Consider the following 16,931-nt stretch of genomic DNA (forward strand, 5'->3'; position numbering starts at 1 on the left):
TAATAGCTGGACATATTCTAGAACGGAGTCAAACATCTCAGACATATGGAAACCATATGTTTGACTCCGTTCAATGGTTTCCATTCCAGCCATTATAATGAGTCCGTCCTTCTATGGCTGCTGCCACCAACCTCCTCTGATATAAAGTACCCACAGTAAACTTAAATAAAAGTACCACAGTTTCTAGTAACATATCGGTGTAGCCATTCTGTAAAATCTTACCATATCATGCAAACATGAAATACATGCATACTACTAGCAGACGGTAACATGCTGTTTCAATTTGTTGGAGATAAAAATGAATGAAATACAAGTAAAAGTATATCATACATATATCTCCATAAAATACTAAAACCTATTTCAACAATAATTGAACGATTAATTGGGATTGGTGTTTTATTTTGTGCGTTGACTCAGAGAATTTGCACTGATTTGCTTTAGGCATGAGACATTCGATACAATGTCGCTAGATGGCACCAACATCATTCTTTCTGTAAGTATCCATGGAAACAGATGGCGCAGGGGAGCTGGTGGAGAAAACGCTCGGCGCGTTGGGCGCACTAGTCAGTGACGTGATGTTATCGATTGAGGAGAGAGTGGGACCTTGCTGAGGAAAGCGAAGCATGCACTGGTTGTTCAAGAAGGAAAGGGAAAGAAGGGAAGGTAACGTTAGCGAGCGATGTGCTGTAGGGAGCATTTCGTCCTTGAAGGGAAACATTACATTCGTTGCTGCTGCTGATGTGTTGGGTGAGTAGCTACTTCCCACCCTTTACTTAAATTTACTCTATTTTTTTATGATTTTAAGTTAGGTTACATCTATTTCAAAAGCTTTCCATAGTTTATTTTCCACCTTTAATTTTGGTGAGCGACCCCATATCAGAGCAAAGGGAATGCAGCACCTGCCTTAGCGGAATATCTGCAGGGTGATATACCATCATCCATATTGCCTCTTGCATGTTTATTATTTGGAAATGTATGTGCAGAAATTGTTGAGGGCTTCCTTTGCGTAACTGATTTAGCTACAATCGTTAGTTTAATACACTATGTAACTATTGCATGCGGCTCATGCTACGCCCAATGCACCTGCCTAATACAACTCTCGCTGTTGGTTTTCATGAAGCTCCAGCCCGAGAACCTGCCATTTCATCCTGAAATTCTGAAAACTCATGCGTTATGTTTATTTTTCTATAACATTCTCAGGTAGCCAGCCTACACCTCAAGTTAGTAGTCTACTAGCCTTATTTGAGTTCTTGTCAGCAATTTATGCAGTTACATTCAATGTAGTATACGTATATATTCATATCATTGACACTTTATTGTCTGAGATTATTGTTTATTCTTCAAAGCCAATTACATCTTTAAGCAGTAATTTATTGCATGTAGCCTATACATTTGCAAGTAACATAAGATGGAAAACTTTGATGGGGTGAGGGCCACAAAAACATCTGAACTAATCACAGGTGTCCACAGTGGCTCGCAGGTCTGTGTACCCACATCCATACCTACACATGGAGAGAGAAATAACGTTTTTGTGAATCTCCTGCAAATCTACACATTTTACAATGGGGTGTAGAGAAAATGTTGCCGTTTTAAAGCAAGCTTTCTGCAATTCTACACGTTTTGCCATGGGGCTGAGAGAAGATTTAGCAATTTTACAACTAATTTCATACAATTCTACTAATCTTGCCAATTCAACCATGATTACTACACATTTACATAGCTGGCTACACTAATTTACCAATCCATTTTTTTTGCTGACATGCTAATTGAGTGACTGTTAGTGATGGACATAAAAATAACCATATTTTGAAATGGTACATTGTGTATTCTACTATTCTGAGACACCGACTGAGTTCCTAAATATTGTTGCATGCTGTTGTCTAATTGGTAGCTTGGTTAAACATATTTTTTTTTACCCATCCAGTTGTGCAAAGGGAATAGTTTGGTGACTATCACAGGTTAATCCAGCAGACTTTACAGGGCTCTTGATTTTACAATGGAGGAATGTTGGCCCTGTGGGAATAGGGAGCCATGATCATATCCAGGGAGAAGATTAGAGGTTTTCACTCTGGGTGAAAGCTTGAGGAGAGAGGGCCACCATGGTTGTGGAGCTCCGGATCTCAGGACCCCTGCCTATCCCCTGATGCCCAGTCTGGGTCAGCCTCAGTGGGCTAAAAACTGCAGCTGAGAGCCATGGAGTGACAACGTAACTGACTGAGCTAGCTCCACCCAGGACATACCCCCATGAGATAGCTTGTTGGGTGTGTTTTTTTTCTGCCACCAAGATTTTGGACCAATAGTGATTTTGGATGAAAGAGTGGGGGGTTTGAATGACTTTGGAATAAGCAATTTTCTTTGTTTCTTGGAGAGGATATTTGATTGGATCTTTTTTAACAAAGAAGGGACTGTTGGATATTGTAGAAGGGAGAGAAAATGGAATCAGGAGCAGAGGCATCCCCGCAGCAGCACCAGAGGAGGAAACCTGTGATGCACGGCCTGGAAGACCAGAAAAGGGTGAGTGACCAAACCTCTCTTTCCTCCCAATCTCCCATTCAGATCTCTGCTAATTGTCTATACCTTTGACTTGCGCTCAGAGGAAGTCATGAGAAAATCTCTGAGAAGAAATACAAAAAAAATCAGTAGGTGCATTGTTAGGTAGAAACCATGAAGAAATTGTGATTTTGAGTCTGAACATGCACATGTCAATCTTATGAAAGTTTAGATGTTTGTATCCTAGAATGTTGCTTGTATCCTGATCCTGCAAAGGAAAAATGATACAGCATCCAATGCTAGTGATGGGGGGAAAATCATTACAGTTACATATAGCGATATTATTTTTGACGATATAGTATCGTATCGTTTTGACTATCGTATTTTTCCTGAATAACTTGTTCTCCAATTTGTTTTCAGCACTTTTATTTCCATTACTGATCGTTATCTCAAGGCTCTCATTTCTGCAGCAGACATATGGTGAGCAATATGTTTGGACCATGGAATAGCAATAAAATCACAGTATTGAATCGGAATACTACAGTGCCTTCGGAAAGTATTCATACCCCTTGACTTTTTGAATTTAAAATTGAATTTAAAATGATTAAATAAAAAATAAAAAATGTGTCAATGGCCTACACACAATACCCCATAATGTCAATGTGGAATTGTGTTTTTAGAATTTCTTACAAATTAATAAAAAAATGAAAAGCTGAAATGTCAGTATTCAACCCCTTTATTACAGCCAGCCTAAATAAGTTCAGGAGTAAAAATGTGCTTAACAAGTCACATAATAAATTGCATGGACTCAGTCTGTGTGCAATAATAGTGTTTAAATTGAAATGTCAATGACTACATTACCAGTCAAAAGTTTGGACACACCTACTCATTCAAGGGTTTTTCTTTATTTTTACTATTTTCTACATTGTAGAATAATCATGAAGACATCAAAACTATGAAATAACACATATGGAATCATGTAGTAACCAAAAAAAGTGTTAAACAAATCAAAATATATTTTATATTTGAGATTCTTCAAAGTAGCTACCCTTTGCCTTGATGACAGCTTTGCACACCCTTGGCATTCTCTCAACCAGCTTCACATGGAATGCTTTTCCAACTGTCAACTGAACAGGGCTCCGGGCAGCCGAGCGGAAATGGAGGAAAACTCGCCTCCCTGCGGACCTGGCATCCTTTCACTCCCTCCTCTCTACATTCTCCTCTTCTGTCTCTGCTGCTAAAGCCAATTTCTACCACTCTAAATTCCAAGCATCTGCCTCTAACCCTAGGAAGCTCTTTGCCACCTTCTCCTCCCTCCTGAATCCTCCTCCCCCTCCTCCCCCCTCCTCCCTCTCTGCTGATGACTTCGTCAACCATTTTGAAAAGAAGGTCGACGACATCCGATCCTCGTTTGCTAAGTCAAACAACACCGCTGGTTCTGCTCACACTGCCCTACCCTGTGCTTTGACCTCTTTCTCCCCTCTCTCTCCAGATGAAATCTCGCGTCTTGTGACGGCCGGCCGCCCAACAACCTGCCCGCTTGACCCTATCCCCTCCTCTCTTCTCCAGACCATTTCCGGAGACCTTCTCCCTTACCTCACCTCGCTCATCAACTCATCCTTGACCGCTGGCTACGTCCCTTCCGTTTTCAAGAGAGCGAGAGTTGCACCCCTTCTGAAAAAACCTACACTCGATCCCTCCGATGTCAACAACTACAGACCAGTATCCCTTCTTTCTTTTCTCTCCAAAACTCTTGAACGTGCCGTCCTTGGCCAGCTCTCCTGCTATCTCTCTCAGAATGACCTTCTTGATCCAAATCAGTCAGGTTTCAAGACTAGTCATTCAACTGAGACTGCTCTTCTCTGTGTCACGGAGGCGCTCCGCACTGCTAAAGCTAACTCTCTCTCCTCTGCTCTCATCCTTCTAGACCTATCGGCTGCCTTTGATACTGTGAACCATCAGATCCTCCTCTCCACCCTCTCCGAGCTGGGCATCTCCGGCGCGGCCCACGCTTGGATTGCGTCCTACCTGACAGGTCGCTCCTACCAGGTGGCGTGGCGAGAATCTGTCTCCGCACCACGTGCTCTCACCACTGGTGTCCCCCAGGGCTCTGTTCTAGGCCCTCTCCTATTCTCGCTATACACCAAGTCACTTGGCTCTGTCATATCCTCACATGGTCTCTCCTATCATTGCTATGCAGACGACACACAATTAATCTTCTCCTTTCCCCCCTCTGATAACCAGGTGGTGAATCGCATCTCTGCATGTCTGGCAGACATATCAGTGTGGATGACGGATCACCACCTCAAGCTGAACCTCGGCAAGACGGAGCTGCTCTTCCTCCCGGGGAAGGACTGCCCGTTCCATGATCTCGCCATCACGGTTGACAACTCCATTGTGTCCTCCTCCCAGAGTGCTAAGAACCTTGGCGTGATCCTGGACAACACCCTGTCGTTCTCAACTAACATCAAGGCGGTGACCCGTTCCTGTAGGTTCATGCTCTACAACATTCGCAGAGTACGACCCTGCCTCACGCAGGAAGCGGCGCAGGTCCTAATCCAGGCACTTGTCATCTCCCGTCTGGATTACTGCAACTCGCTGTTGGCTGGGCTCCCTGCCTGTGCCATTAAACCCCTACAACTCATCCAGAACGCCGCAGCCCGTCTGGTGTTCAACTTTCCCAAGTTCTCTCACGTCACCCCGCTCCTCCGCTCTCTCCACTGGCTTCCAGTTGAAGCTCGCATCCGCTACAAGACCATGGTGCTTGCCTACGGAGCTGTGAGGGGAACGGCACCTCCGTACCTTCAGGCTCTGATCAGGCCCTACACCCAAACAAGGGCACTGCGTTCATCCACCTCTGGCCTGCTCGCCTCCCTACCTCTGAGGAAGTACAGTTCCCGCTCAGCCCAGTCAAAACTGTTCGCTGCTCTGGCACCCCAATGGTGGAACAAACTCCCTCACGACGCCAGGTCAGCGGAGTCAATCACCACCTTCCGGAGACACCTGAAACCCCACCTCTTTAAGGAATACCTAGGATAGGATAAAGTAATCCTTCTAACCCCCCCCCCTTAAAAGAGTTAGATGCACTATTGTAAAGTGGTTGTTCCACTGGATATCATAAGGTGAATGCACCAATTTGTAAGTCGCTCTGGATAAGAGCGTCTGCTAAATGACTTAAATGTAAATGTAAATGAGGCGATTACAACTGTGAGTCTTTCTGGGTAAGTCTCTTAGAGCTTTCCAACCGTGAACCGCCTCGAATGGTGATTCTAACATGTATTGACTCAGGGGGTTGAATACTTTTCTAATTACGATGTATTAGTGTTTTTATTTGATGAATTCTTTACAAATGTTTGATTTTTTTCTTCCACTTTGAGTATTTTTACAAATCAATTTTAATCCCACTTTGTAACACAACAAAATGTGGAAAAAGTCAAGGGGTCTGAATACTTTCTGAAGGCACTGTAAGTATGATGATCATATCATATCGTGAGGTCGCTGGCAATTCCCAGCCCTATCTAATGACATATCAATCGGAGATTTATCTTACGTGACTATACTTAGACAAGGTTAGAGTCTTTCCGGCGGCACCCCCACCCCTAAGTGCTGTGATTTATGATTGGCTGTCGCAGCGGATGTCCCATACCATCTGGGCCAATGGTGGCATCAGCTGTAGCTGGGGCTTAATTGACTTGTGTATTGACGCGTGTGTGCCTTTTATGGCTGCTTGGAAATGCATGTGGGCAGCACCAACATCAGAAAAAAATTACATTCGACATTAGTGGCTTTATAACTGCCCCCCATGTTTAATAAGAGTAACTTGTATTGTGATAGCTACGAGGATAGTAGTATGCATGCGTGTGTGAGTGCGTGCGTGTGTTTTGTGTGCATTCTGAGGTAGAAGTGGAGAGGGAGGGATGCATATCCTCCATCTGTTTGGTCCTCTGACAGAGGGTCATGGTGATGGGGGGTAGAACTCACTGGGGTATGGAGCTGGTAAGAATCTCCATCTACCATGTAGTCGAGAGTGGGACCTGGACAAATGGGTCACGTTAAGTATGGAATACTCCTAAGACCCAGTATTTCTCTCAGTAATACTGATGGAATAGTCCCACCACCCCTTGCTACAGCCCCCGTCAGTCTCTCACCACCAGCTCCAGTGATGTATGCATGCACCAACGCCTTCTAATGACTCCTGGAAGGGTGGTTGGGAGGCACCAAATACTGATCCTGTGTGGGCACAATACATCTCTGTGTTGACTCAGATTGCATTCCTCTTCATCTGGATGTGGAGTCGGATTGAATTACCTACCCCCACCCTCAGACACTCAGGCTCTGGCATGCTGAACTAATGGTCTTGAGGCTTTGAGACCCTCTTCCGTGTTTGTCTTTCTCAGTTTTCAACAGGAACTCATTTGGGGGAACCCTTTTCCATTTCTCATTTGATTAAGGCTGGTTTCCTAAATGTGTGGCACATACTCGGAGCAGCTGTGGAGACTGGAGAGGATGGCTGCCCTAGGGAGGATACTGCATGCAAGAGTTCCACCACAGGCAAATTTGGTTCTTTGCCAAAAATAGGGATGCAAGAGATCTTGACGCTCTCATATTTGAGGAATTGCAGCACTCTCTCCAGCAGTCTGAGGACTGGCTAGGTTAAAATGAATGCCTATTCTTGCATTTACTTCTTTATTCTCTTTCTCTCTGCCCACTAAATTATTGATTTGATCAGGTGTTTTAAATTCATCACCTCAGATTTTCTAGAGCATGAATATTAATTGACGGGACAGGAATCCCAGCTGCTGTTTTCCAATTTTACAGACGGCTGCATCTTTCAGATGCTAAGTGCCACAATGAGTACCACAAGAGAAAAAAAACAGAGCTGATGGACTGTGGATTAGTGCGTTTAAAACCAGTGCCCTGGACAAGGTACTAATTTGGTCTATTTTAGCAAACGAGGCCTTGATTTCTGTGTTGTTGCTATGGCAATTCCTTGTGATTCTGCTCATAATGGGTGTTTTTGTCCCCTGAGTGCCTGATGAGGTATCGACGTGTGTCACATCCTGTCTGTAAAACCAATACTTCCTCTCAGCCTGCCTCAGCCATCAACCTGGCGACATCATCAATGTGAGACGAGACGACCATGAGACGAGACACTTTGGTATCTCCGGGGAGGCTAGGTAGTCTGGGAGCCTGTTAGATAGAGCCAGATGGTTAATGGACATCAGCGGTCTTGAATACATTTTAAAGCACAGAGGTAGTGATGTTAGCGGTGGGATCCCATTGTCGAGGAATTACTTCGGGTTCCTGTGTTAGCACGCCTCAGTGTGCCCCCAATAACCTGGGCTGTGTGAGCTCCACACCCACAACCAGATACTTACCCCCTGGTTGAGGTAATTGGATTCTGTTCACTTTGTAGATTCTGCCTCGGTGTATGTGTCTCACCCCTCCGAACATTAATGTTCATTGAGTGTCAATCATTGGATACACGGCAAAGCGGAGTATTACATGAGAAAGGACTGGGAGTGCATTCATCTAACCCACTGAAGCAATGCTCAAAGAGAGATCCTGTGGGGTGATCGTTGGGAATGTGATGCATTAGCATTCATTGAATTAGGGGGGAGTCCGTGGGATATAGTAATGAGAAACAAAGATGTCGTCTAGATATAGGGCAGATTTTTTTGACCTAGACTGTGGTAAAATGTGCGGTGTGAGTGTGTGTTTGGGTGTCCGTGAACGTCCGTGTGGGTTTTGTGTTTGTGTGTGGTCCTCGACATGGCAAGAGTTTGATTAAATGTAATATTTAGGTTGTGCTTGGCCTTAAAAGGTTATGGGACTTAAGGAACTCCAAGCACACAGTTTGTTTGCTTAGCCCTCTTTGACTTCTAAAACGCTTCAGAGAAGCGTGGATGGTGCCAGTCTGCCTTTCCTGCTATACTCAGCTACCGCAGTGAGCTAAACCCTGTCGAGCTGCGTCATCACAGATTCAACTTCAGTGTCATCCACCCTGGTCTTTTCACTGTGCTTTTAGCCCCTGTGAGTTGAGTCTGAATCAGAGTGCTTTCAGGTCTGAAAAGCAGGTTCAAACGCCTGTGAGAGCTCAGTGTTTGAACAAGGCACTCGGCTGGCGGATTTATTGGAGAACCGTCAGAGCAGTTGAAGGAACTGTTTGCCGATCTTTAACTAACGAGGTTCGAAGTTTACGTTTGCATTTTCTCACGTGTCTGCCTCTGTGCCTCACATGGAGTTCTCGGGAGAGCTCGACAACACCTGTTTCTTCAAGGTTATTAAGAAACGTCTCTCTTGGTTTACATTCTGACCTCACGCTGGGTTGCTGTGGAAACGGTTTGATTTACAGGATCAGTGTTATACCAAGGCAAAAAGCACAGATGGTGTTGACTTTGGTTCACCTATAGTGCAAACGGAGACACAGTATAATGGTTTCATATTGGTGGCACTTTAGAGTGAGACGTTTTGATGGAGGAGCATGGAAAGTCAAACACCTCCATGAAATAAATCCAGGTGTCAAAGTAATAAAATATAACTTTGCTCCTACTGTAAAGTGTCAACGATCTTGCTCTACAAGGGTGTTTTGTTGTTGCTTTATTCACATCACAGAGGGAAGCTAAATAATATATTAGCTTTGAGAGTTTGTTCAGCTGATGTTTATAGGCTGGGTTTCCCCATCGCAGCCCTGACTTCTAAGAGCAGAATACAGGCCAGTTTCTTTTTTAATTTTTCACCCCTTTTTTCTCCCCAATTTAGTGGTATCCAATTGGTAGTTACAGTATTGTCTCATCGCTGCAACTCCCGTACGGACTCGGGAGAGGCGAAGGTCGAGAGCCGTGCGTCCTCCAAAACAAAACCCAACCAAGCCGCACTGCTTTTTGACACAATGCACATCCAACCCGGAAGCCAGCCGCACCAATGTGTCGGAGGAAACACCGTACACCTGGCGACCGTGTCAACATGCACTGCGCCCGGCCCGCCACAGGAGTCGCTAGTGCGCGTAGAGACAAGGATATCCATGCCGGCCAAACCCTCCCTAACCCAGACGACGCTGGGCCAATTGTGCGCCGCCCCATGGGCCTCCCGGTCGCGGCCGGCTGCGACAGAGCCTGGGCTCTAGAACTGCGATGCAGTGCCTTAGACCACTGCGCCACTCGGGAGGCCCACAGGCCAGCTTCTTGAATGAACACACAAAGTCCAGACAAGGTTTCTAAGGCTAACGTTCTATTTTTGCTCACAAAAAAGCCTACTATTTAGAACGCAAGTATGGGTATTTGGACACAGCCTGATTGCCCAATCAAACCCTTTGGTTGTGTTTGCTAAGGCATCTGGTCTGCTCTGTAGGCTAGATTGTACTGCTCATTAAACGTGTTTGAGACGGGTTTAGTGTGTGTTCTCTTCCAGGACAGCGAGACATGTTTGTTGCTGATCATATGTGCCTCTGTATTCTCTAACGTGAAGGGTAATAGCAGCCTAATGAGCTAAGAGTCGGGGATGGAACGAGGTGGGAGGGGACGCCTACATCGTACATGTTTGTGTTTGTTCTCCTGTGAGATGGTCTTTTAAAGAGCCTCTTGGGCTCTTCCTGTTGAGATTAATTTCGAGAGCACACGGGAATGTATATGAACAATGATAGTTAGGCATGTTTCCCAATTACCTTGCGTATCTCTAACAGTGCTTTAGAGTCGGGTAAGTGATCCTGTGAGAAATAAGCGGGCCCCGTATGTTACAACGGACACAAGGCGGTAAGATCCACTCTTTGGATAGGATCTTTGAAAAGGATCTACCTTTGCTTTACCAGTGTGTAGCATGCTATTGTAAGCTATAGGCTCACACGCGGTAAGAGATACCGTCAGTAAGGATAGTATCACTTAATATTGCATGACTGTATATTCTCAGGGCGGAACCAGTGGTCCGTTCTGGACATATGGCTGAGGTCACTGGGGTCACATCCTCCCCGGGTTCGCCAACCTGTTCATATAACCTCCAACATCTGTGCTAACGACCACTCTGATCGCTGCAAGACAGCCAACGCTGCTTTTTATCATTTCCGTACTGTAACCAACAGCAGTTAGCGAACAGCCTCTCTGTCATTCAGCACCCAGGTGAGGTATCGCCGCCAGTGAAATATGCTTCATCTCTTAGGCCATATTCCCCTCAGTGAGAATTTGCGGCGTGCATATGATCAGATTTGAATGATGAGCCGTCTCTCTCGACTCGGAGGAAACTGATGAAATGTTCCTTTGACGCTGCGTTTCGACCCGCAGGTTGAGACATCCATTAGACCGAGTAATCACTTCCTTGATTGGTCCCCTTCGCTTTCCTGTACAGCACACTACTACATAGCTGTAATGTTGGTTTTGTAGCCCAGATATGGCATGTCGAATTGATAGGGCCGCCAATTGTCGCTTACGAGCTTTGATTGACCGCGAGTGTCAACAGCGCTCGGCTGCTCCTATCTGAAACTAATTGAACGTTAATATCAGGGAGGCATGATGACAAATGGCCAGCCTTGTGTGATTATTTAGAGCCGACTGTAGCCATTATCCACCCATTCATTATCTACCCATCCCCCTGTGCAGATCCTGCAGTGCAAATAAGTGAGGAGATAGCCTACTGACGATATCCAACCCAACTATGCTTTCTCTCTTAGCTGAAGTGTCCTCCATTGGGGGAAATGGTCATTGACGTTTCACTCCGCACAGATCCAGATCTTTTGAGAATAGGCTATTCCTCTTCTCGTGACCATTGCAGGAACAGCTACTGTATAGCCCCAAAAACCTTTCCCATCTGAGTATTTCATTACAAAGAGAGTGTGGGTCATTGGACCGACCAGCCTTTGCGACAGTGGCATAGAAATCCTTTATCCATTTCTATGCGCAGAGGTCCTTTCATGTTTGCTAGCACAAAGCTAGCGACATTTGCTAACAGACCAGGCAGCTGCTGATGCACCGAGCAAAGAGGAAAGGATACAGGGGAGCAATTTTGGGGAGGGACTGTGTTTGACCAGCCAGGCGGCACTGATGAACTCTGGGGCTGAGGGGTTTGGGTAGGGGAGGAGGGTGGAGGGTGGAGTTTGGTTCGGGACTGGAGCTGGGGCTTGGTGATAGGGGAAGCACCAGTCAGGACTGTGGTGCTGGTTGGCCCCTCAGCACCATCTGTCAGGTCCCCTCTCCACAGCCCTGAAGGTGGGTGAAGGACCGGTGGCAGGGGCTGATGGGATGCTCTGGGTACTGGACCAGGGGATTGGCTGGTTGGCCTCAACCTATCCCCTCTCCTCACACATCCATGTGGGCATGCTCTGTCACAGAAAGGACAGCTCAGATGACCTTTCTTCACTTGCTGAGTTCCTGTGACGTTTCAATGGTCCCTTCCAGAAGACCAGTGTGTGTTTGTTCACTATACCCAGTCTTTGTCAACCACTCTCTTACACAATGCAGTAAAGCTTAGTAGCGATCAGGCAATGGTTCAGTACTGGTCAAATGACATGTGTGATTCAAATACGGCATAATAGTAATTGGTCATCTCCATGTAAAAGGACTCAACCTGAAGTTCATAGGAGCATGTCAAATTGGGTGTCAAATGAAAGCTAAGAGTTTATATTTGAGAAATTAAGGCATAAATTCAGTACCAGTCAAAAGTTTGGACACACCTACTCATTCAAGGGTTTTTCTTTATGTTTTACTATTTTCTGCATTGTATAATAATAGTGAAGACATCAAAACTATGAAATAACACATATGGAATCATGTAGTAACCAAAAAAGTGTTAAAACAAAGCAAAATACATTTTAGACTTTTCAAAGTAGCCACCCTTTGCCTTGATGACAGCTTGGCATTCTCTCAACCAGCTTCATGAGGTATTCACTTGGAATGCTTTTCCAACAGTCTTGATCGAGTTGTGGGAAATGTATAAAAAATAGAAACAGAGAAATACCTTAATCAAATAAAATATTATTGGTCACATACACATATTTAGCAGATGTTATTGCGGGTGAAGTGAAATGCTTGTTTACATAAGTATTCAGATCCTTTGCTATAAGACTCTAAATTGAGCTCAGGTGCATCCTGGTTCCATTAATCATCCGTGAGATGTTTCTACAACTTGATTGGAGTCCACCTGTGGTAAATGCAGTTGATTTGACATGATTTGGAAAGGCACACACACCTGTCTATATAAGGTCCCACAGTTGACAGTGCATGTCAGAGCAAAAACCAAGCCATGAGGTCGAAGGAATTGTCCATTGAGCTCCGAGACAGGATTGTGTCCAGGCAGAGATCTAGGTAAGGGTACCAAAAAATGTCTGCAGCATTGAAGGTCCACAAGAATACAGTGGCCTTCATCATTCTTAAATGGAAGAAGTTTGGAACCCCGAAGACAAGGTTTTTCAGCGGCAGGGACTGTGAGACTAGTCAGGATCGAGGGAAAGATGAACGGAGCAAAGTACAGAGAGATCATTGATTAAAAACCTGCTCCAGAGCACTCAGGACCTCAGACTGGGGCAAAGGTTCACCTAACAACAGGACAACGACCCTAAGCACACTGCCAAGACAATGCAGGATTGGCTTCGGGACAAGTCTCTGAATGTCCTTGAGGGGTCCACATCTCTGGAGAGACCTGAAAAAAGCTGTGCAGCGACGCTCCCCATCCAACTTGACAGAGCTTGAGAGGATCTGCAGAGAAGAATGGGAGAAACTCCCCAAATGTAGCATCATACCCAATAAGACTTGAGGCTGTAATCGCTGCCAAATGTGCTTCAACAAAGTACTGAATAAAGGATCTGAATACTTATGTAAATGTGATATATATATATTTTTTAAATACATTTGCAAAGATTTTTAAACATGTTTTTAAGACATGCCCTCAGACATTTTTAAACGTTGTCATTATGGGGTATTGTGTAGATTGAGTTTAGAATAAAGCTGTAAAGTAACAAAATGTGGAAAAGGTTAACGAGTTTGAATACCTTCCAAATGCGCTGTATTTTAGGTGATTCCCTTACTGAAATTGCGTTACCTCGGAATTGCCCAATTGTTAATATGGTGGAGTAGTGTACTTTAGTTGTGGCTTTTCTACTAACCAACCAAAGCACCACAGACCATCTTTCCAACCATTTCCACTGCTAGCCTAGATGGATGTATGAGGGATGTGTGAGGACCAGGCTGTTTGACTCACACCAGGTCCTTATCCCTGTCTGGGGGTGAGGGTTCAGGATCTGGTTCAGTACGGATCCGAGGAGGTGGTCTGGGGATGAACAGGTGCTGTAGCCTTGTTCTGTTGTAAAGGGATGGCATTTCCTCACCAACCTATGTTGTCGTGTCCTAATACACTGTCTACAGACACATGCATGTATAGAGTATGGGCGCACATTCTTTCTCTCTCTCGCTCTCTCGCCCTCCCTCTATTTCTCTCTCCTATTAAGTACACACACCAGCGTTTCCCCTAAGATTTCTTTCAGCAGTGGTGGCAAGGGTAGCGGGGTGGGGGGAACATTGCTACTAGCGTTAGCGCAATGACCTGCCAGCTGTTCCATATTTCCAGTCGTTGAGCCAATGGCTATCCATTCTACAAGCACTTCTTGGCAGAAATATACACTGAATATATCAAACATTAGTAAACACCTTCATTAGGAACCCTCCCCCCTTTTTTTGCCCTCAGAACAGTCTCAATTCGTCGGGGAATGGACTCTACAAGGTTTTAAAAACGTTCCACAGGGATGCTGGCCCATGTTAACTTCAATGCTTCCCACAGTTGTGTCAAGTTGGCTGGATGTCCTTTGGGTGGTGGACCATTCTTGATACACACAGGAAACTGTTGAGTGTGAAAAACCCAGCAGTGTTGCAGTTCTTGACACAAACCAGTGTGCCGGGCACCTACTACCACACCCCGTTCAAAGTTACTTAAAGCTCTTAAAAATCCTTCTTTAACCTGTCTCCTCCCCTTCATCTACACTGATTGAAGTGGATTTAACAAGTGATCATAGCTTTCATCTGGATTCACCTGGTCAGTCTGTCGTGGAAAGATCAGGTGTTCTTAGTGTTTTGTATACTCAGTGTATATCTAAAAAAAATTTCATATTTTTTGCTGTGGTGGCCACCACTGCTAAATGAATATAGGAGAAACACTGCACACTGACCTGTCTCACAGCAGTTTCTGTAACTGCTCAAAATGGCCCTAGAATTGAGCTTTTCTCTGAGATGATCCTCAGTGTGCTGAAATTCTGTTTGTCACACCTCTTCACCTCTGAATCACAGAGAGCAGCGACAGCAGGTGGCTGAGAGGGCGCTGAGAGTCGTAAACCAGCTCTGTTACGGATACAGGTATCCTGTGTGTGTGTGTATCCTGTGTGTGTATTTATTTTCTCCCCTTCTCCCCTCACAGGTGGCAATAATCATTCCCCAATCAGTCACCAATCAGCCATCAATCAGAAGACACACCTCCTCCTGTTTCCATTATCCAATCACAACCCCTTTCCCTTGGTTTAAAAACCCATTCATTTGTTTTCTCTGGAGCTCAATCTCTCTGTCATGCAATCTCTCTGTCATGCAATCTCTCTGTCATGCAATCTCTCTGTCATGCAATCTCTCTGTCATGCAATCTCTCTGTCATGCAATCTCTCTGTCATGCAATCTCTCTGTCATGCAATCTCTCTGTCATGCAATCTCTCTGTCATGCAATCTCTCTGTCATGCAATCTCTCTGTCGATCTCTTGTTTTTGCAACTATATGTCACTTTGTCCGTTACCCTGTGAGTATTGTTTTGTTATGGTGTTTGTCTGTTTGTTTGATGGTGGGAAAAGGGGGTACCAAGACAGGTCGCCCATGGGCATACACTACCCGTAGGAATACTTTGTCTAAGAACACTAGTTAGAACTGGGCGGACCATCCACTGTATTTTTGGTTAGTTAGTTAGCTGTTGTTGAAGTAGGCTAGTCTAGCTTAGGGGTGTTTTGGGATATTTGTTTCTTTCCTTGGGTCCAGCTCAGACCCTTTTCCTGCCCCCCCCCCCCCCTGTGGTTTTTCGTTCTCACTGTTACGTTTTCACTATTATACTTTGCATGAGTTATGTTACGGGTCTCGTTACCATCCCCCCCTAGACTGTCGGGCCAAAGGGATTCGTAACAAGCTCTATTCTCACGTCACAGGACACTACCAGACCTGGAGTTCATCTCACTGAGAATGAACACACTGAAAAATCTGAGAAATTGTCTTGGTTTCTCTACAGATGCTCGCCAAGCCTAAATGGGCTCAAGGTATCTATCTGTATGTGAGAGACTACTTGTTCCGTAACATTTTGCCCGCTAGAAATATTTATTTACTGTTCCTTTGTGTCCCAAACTTGCAGAGAAATGAAGAATGCCTAGCGTCTGTAAGGATAGCCGTAGACTGTGACTGATGGGGGTTTGAATAAGTCAATAAATAAACCATGTAAATAAATCACTGAATAAGAATCCGCCTTGAATGACAAATGGCCACTCTGTCCGTCGTTTTTTACTAGTGGAGTGTGAACACACTTCAACACGACACCGCTGATGGAGGCACCTCGCCAGATCCACATCTCCACCCATTATAGGCCTACCTCTCTGCCTGCAAAATGAGATCCCACTTTGCCCCTGGTTCTGCAGAGGTAGAGGGCCTGTTATCACTTGTCCTCAGTGTGTGTTTGCGTGCACCACGTGTGTGCGCCCCTGCGTATGCCTATTTGTGTCAGAGAGTTGTAGCCTATGGTAGGGGGAAATTACGCTTTGACTCAGAATGTATGCCAAACGATTGATTTCAAAGTTTAACAAACCATACAACTCTATGCACCAGGACTACTTTGAACAATTTACACAGCAAATTTCATAAAGACACAAGTATTGGAAGAGCTGTGTAGATGTAAAGTTTGGTGACAGACTTACGGTAAAAATCGGCCATAGTTTTGTTTACGCGACCACGTTTTCTGTGAACTAGCTTCTCCGAATTAAGATTCAAAGATATCTGCAGAAAGAATGAGATGTCAGCTATAAGTAAAAATGTGCTTACAGTAGGTGAGGTGGATTTACATCCGGCAATGGAATTACGGTAACGGAATTACATCATGGGTTCCTGATCTGTACTATACAGACATGCATTCATGGATATGAATCTCATTCTCGTCATGGTGATGTGTCCTGAATAGGCACAAAGCTAGAAATATGCAATATCCTTTTCTTTTCTTTTTTTTACATATTTGGGATTACTCTATACACTTGCTATTTATTTTCTTATACGGACCAGACGAAATCTGAACCAATCATAAACATCTATGTTTCACAAGTTTGGGCCATAGTACAGTACAGTAAAGTATATGTTCAGTACACCACAGTAGAGAAGAATGGAGTACAGTAAGGTAGATATGTGCAATGCAATACAGTACATTGTACTGTACTCTACTGAGCTCTACTCTACTTCTCT

The 16,931-nt window shown here is 44.7% G+C and overlaps 1 protein-coding gene across 1 annotated transcript in view; it reads left to right on the top strand.

The window, feature by feature from the left end:
- Nucleotides 1–616: 616 nt before the first annotated feature.
- nav2a (neuron navigator 2a) overlaps nt 617–16,931 on the top strand; it is a 298,168-nt gene continuing 281,853 nt past the window's right edge. Inside the window, exons 1-2 of the mRNA XM_071381946.1 lie at nt 617–747; nt 1,925–2,514. Coding sequence (XP_071238047.1) covers nt 2,434–2,514 — 81 coding nt within the window. The 5' untranslated portion in view covers nt 617–747; nt 1,925–2,433. The remainder of the gene's footprint in view (nt 748–1,924; nt 2,515–16,931) is intronic.

The sequence above is a fragment of the Salvelinus alpinus genome, chromosome 33 (assembly GCF_045679555.1).
Source record: "Salvelinus alpinus chromosome 33, SLU_Salpinus.1, whole genome shotgun sequence".
Classification (NCBI taxonomy): Eukaryota; Metazoa; Chordata; class Actinopteri; order Salmoniformes; family Salmonidae; genus Salvelinus; species Salvelinus alpinus.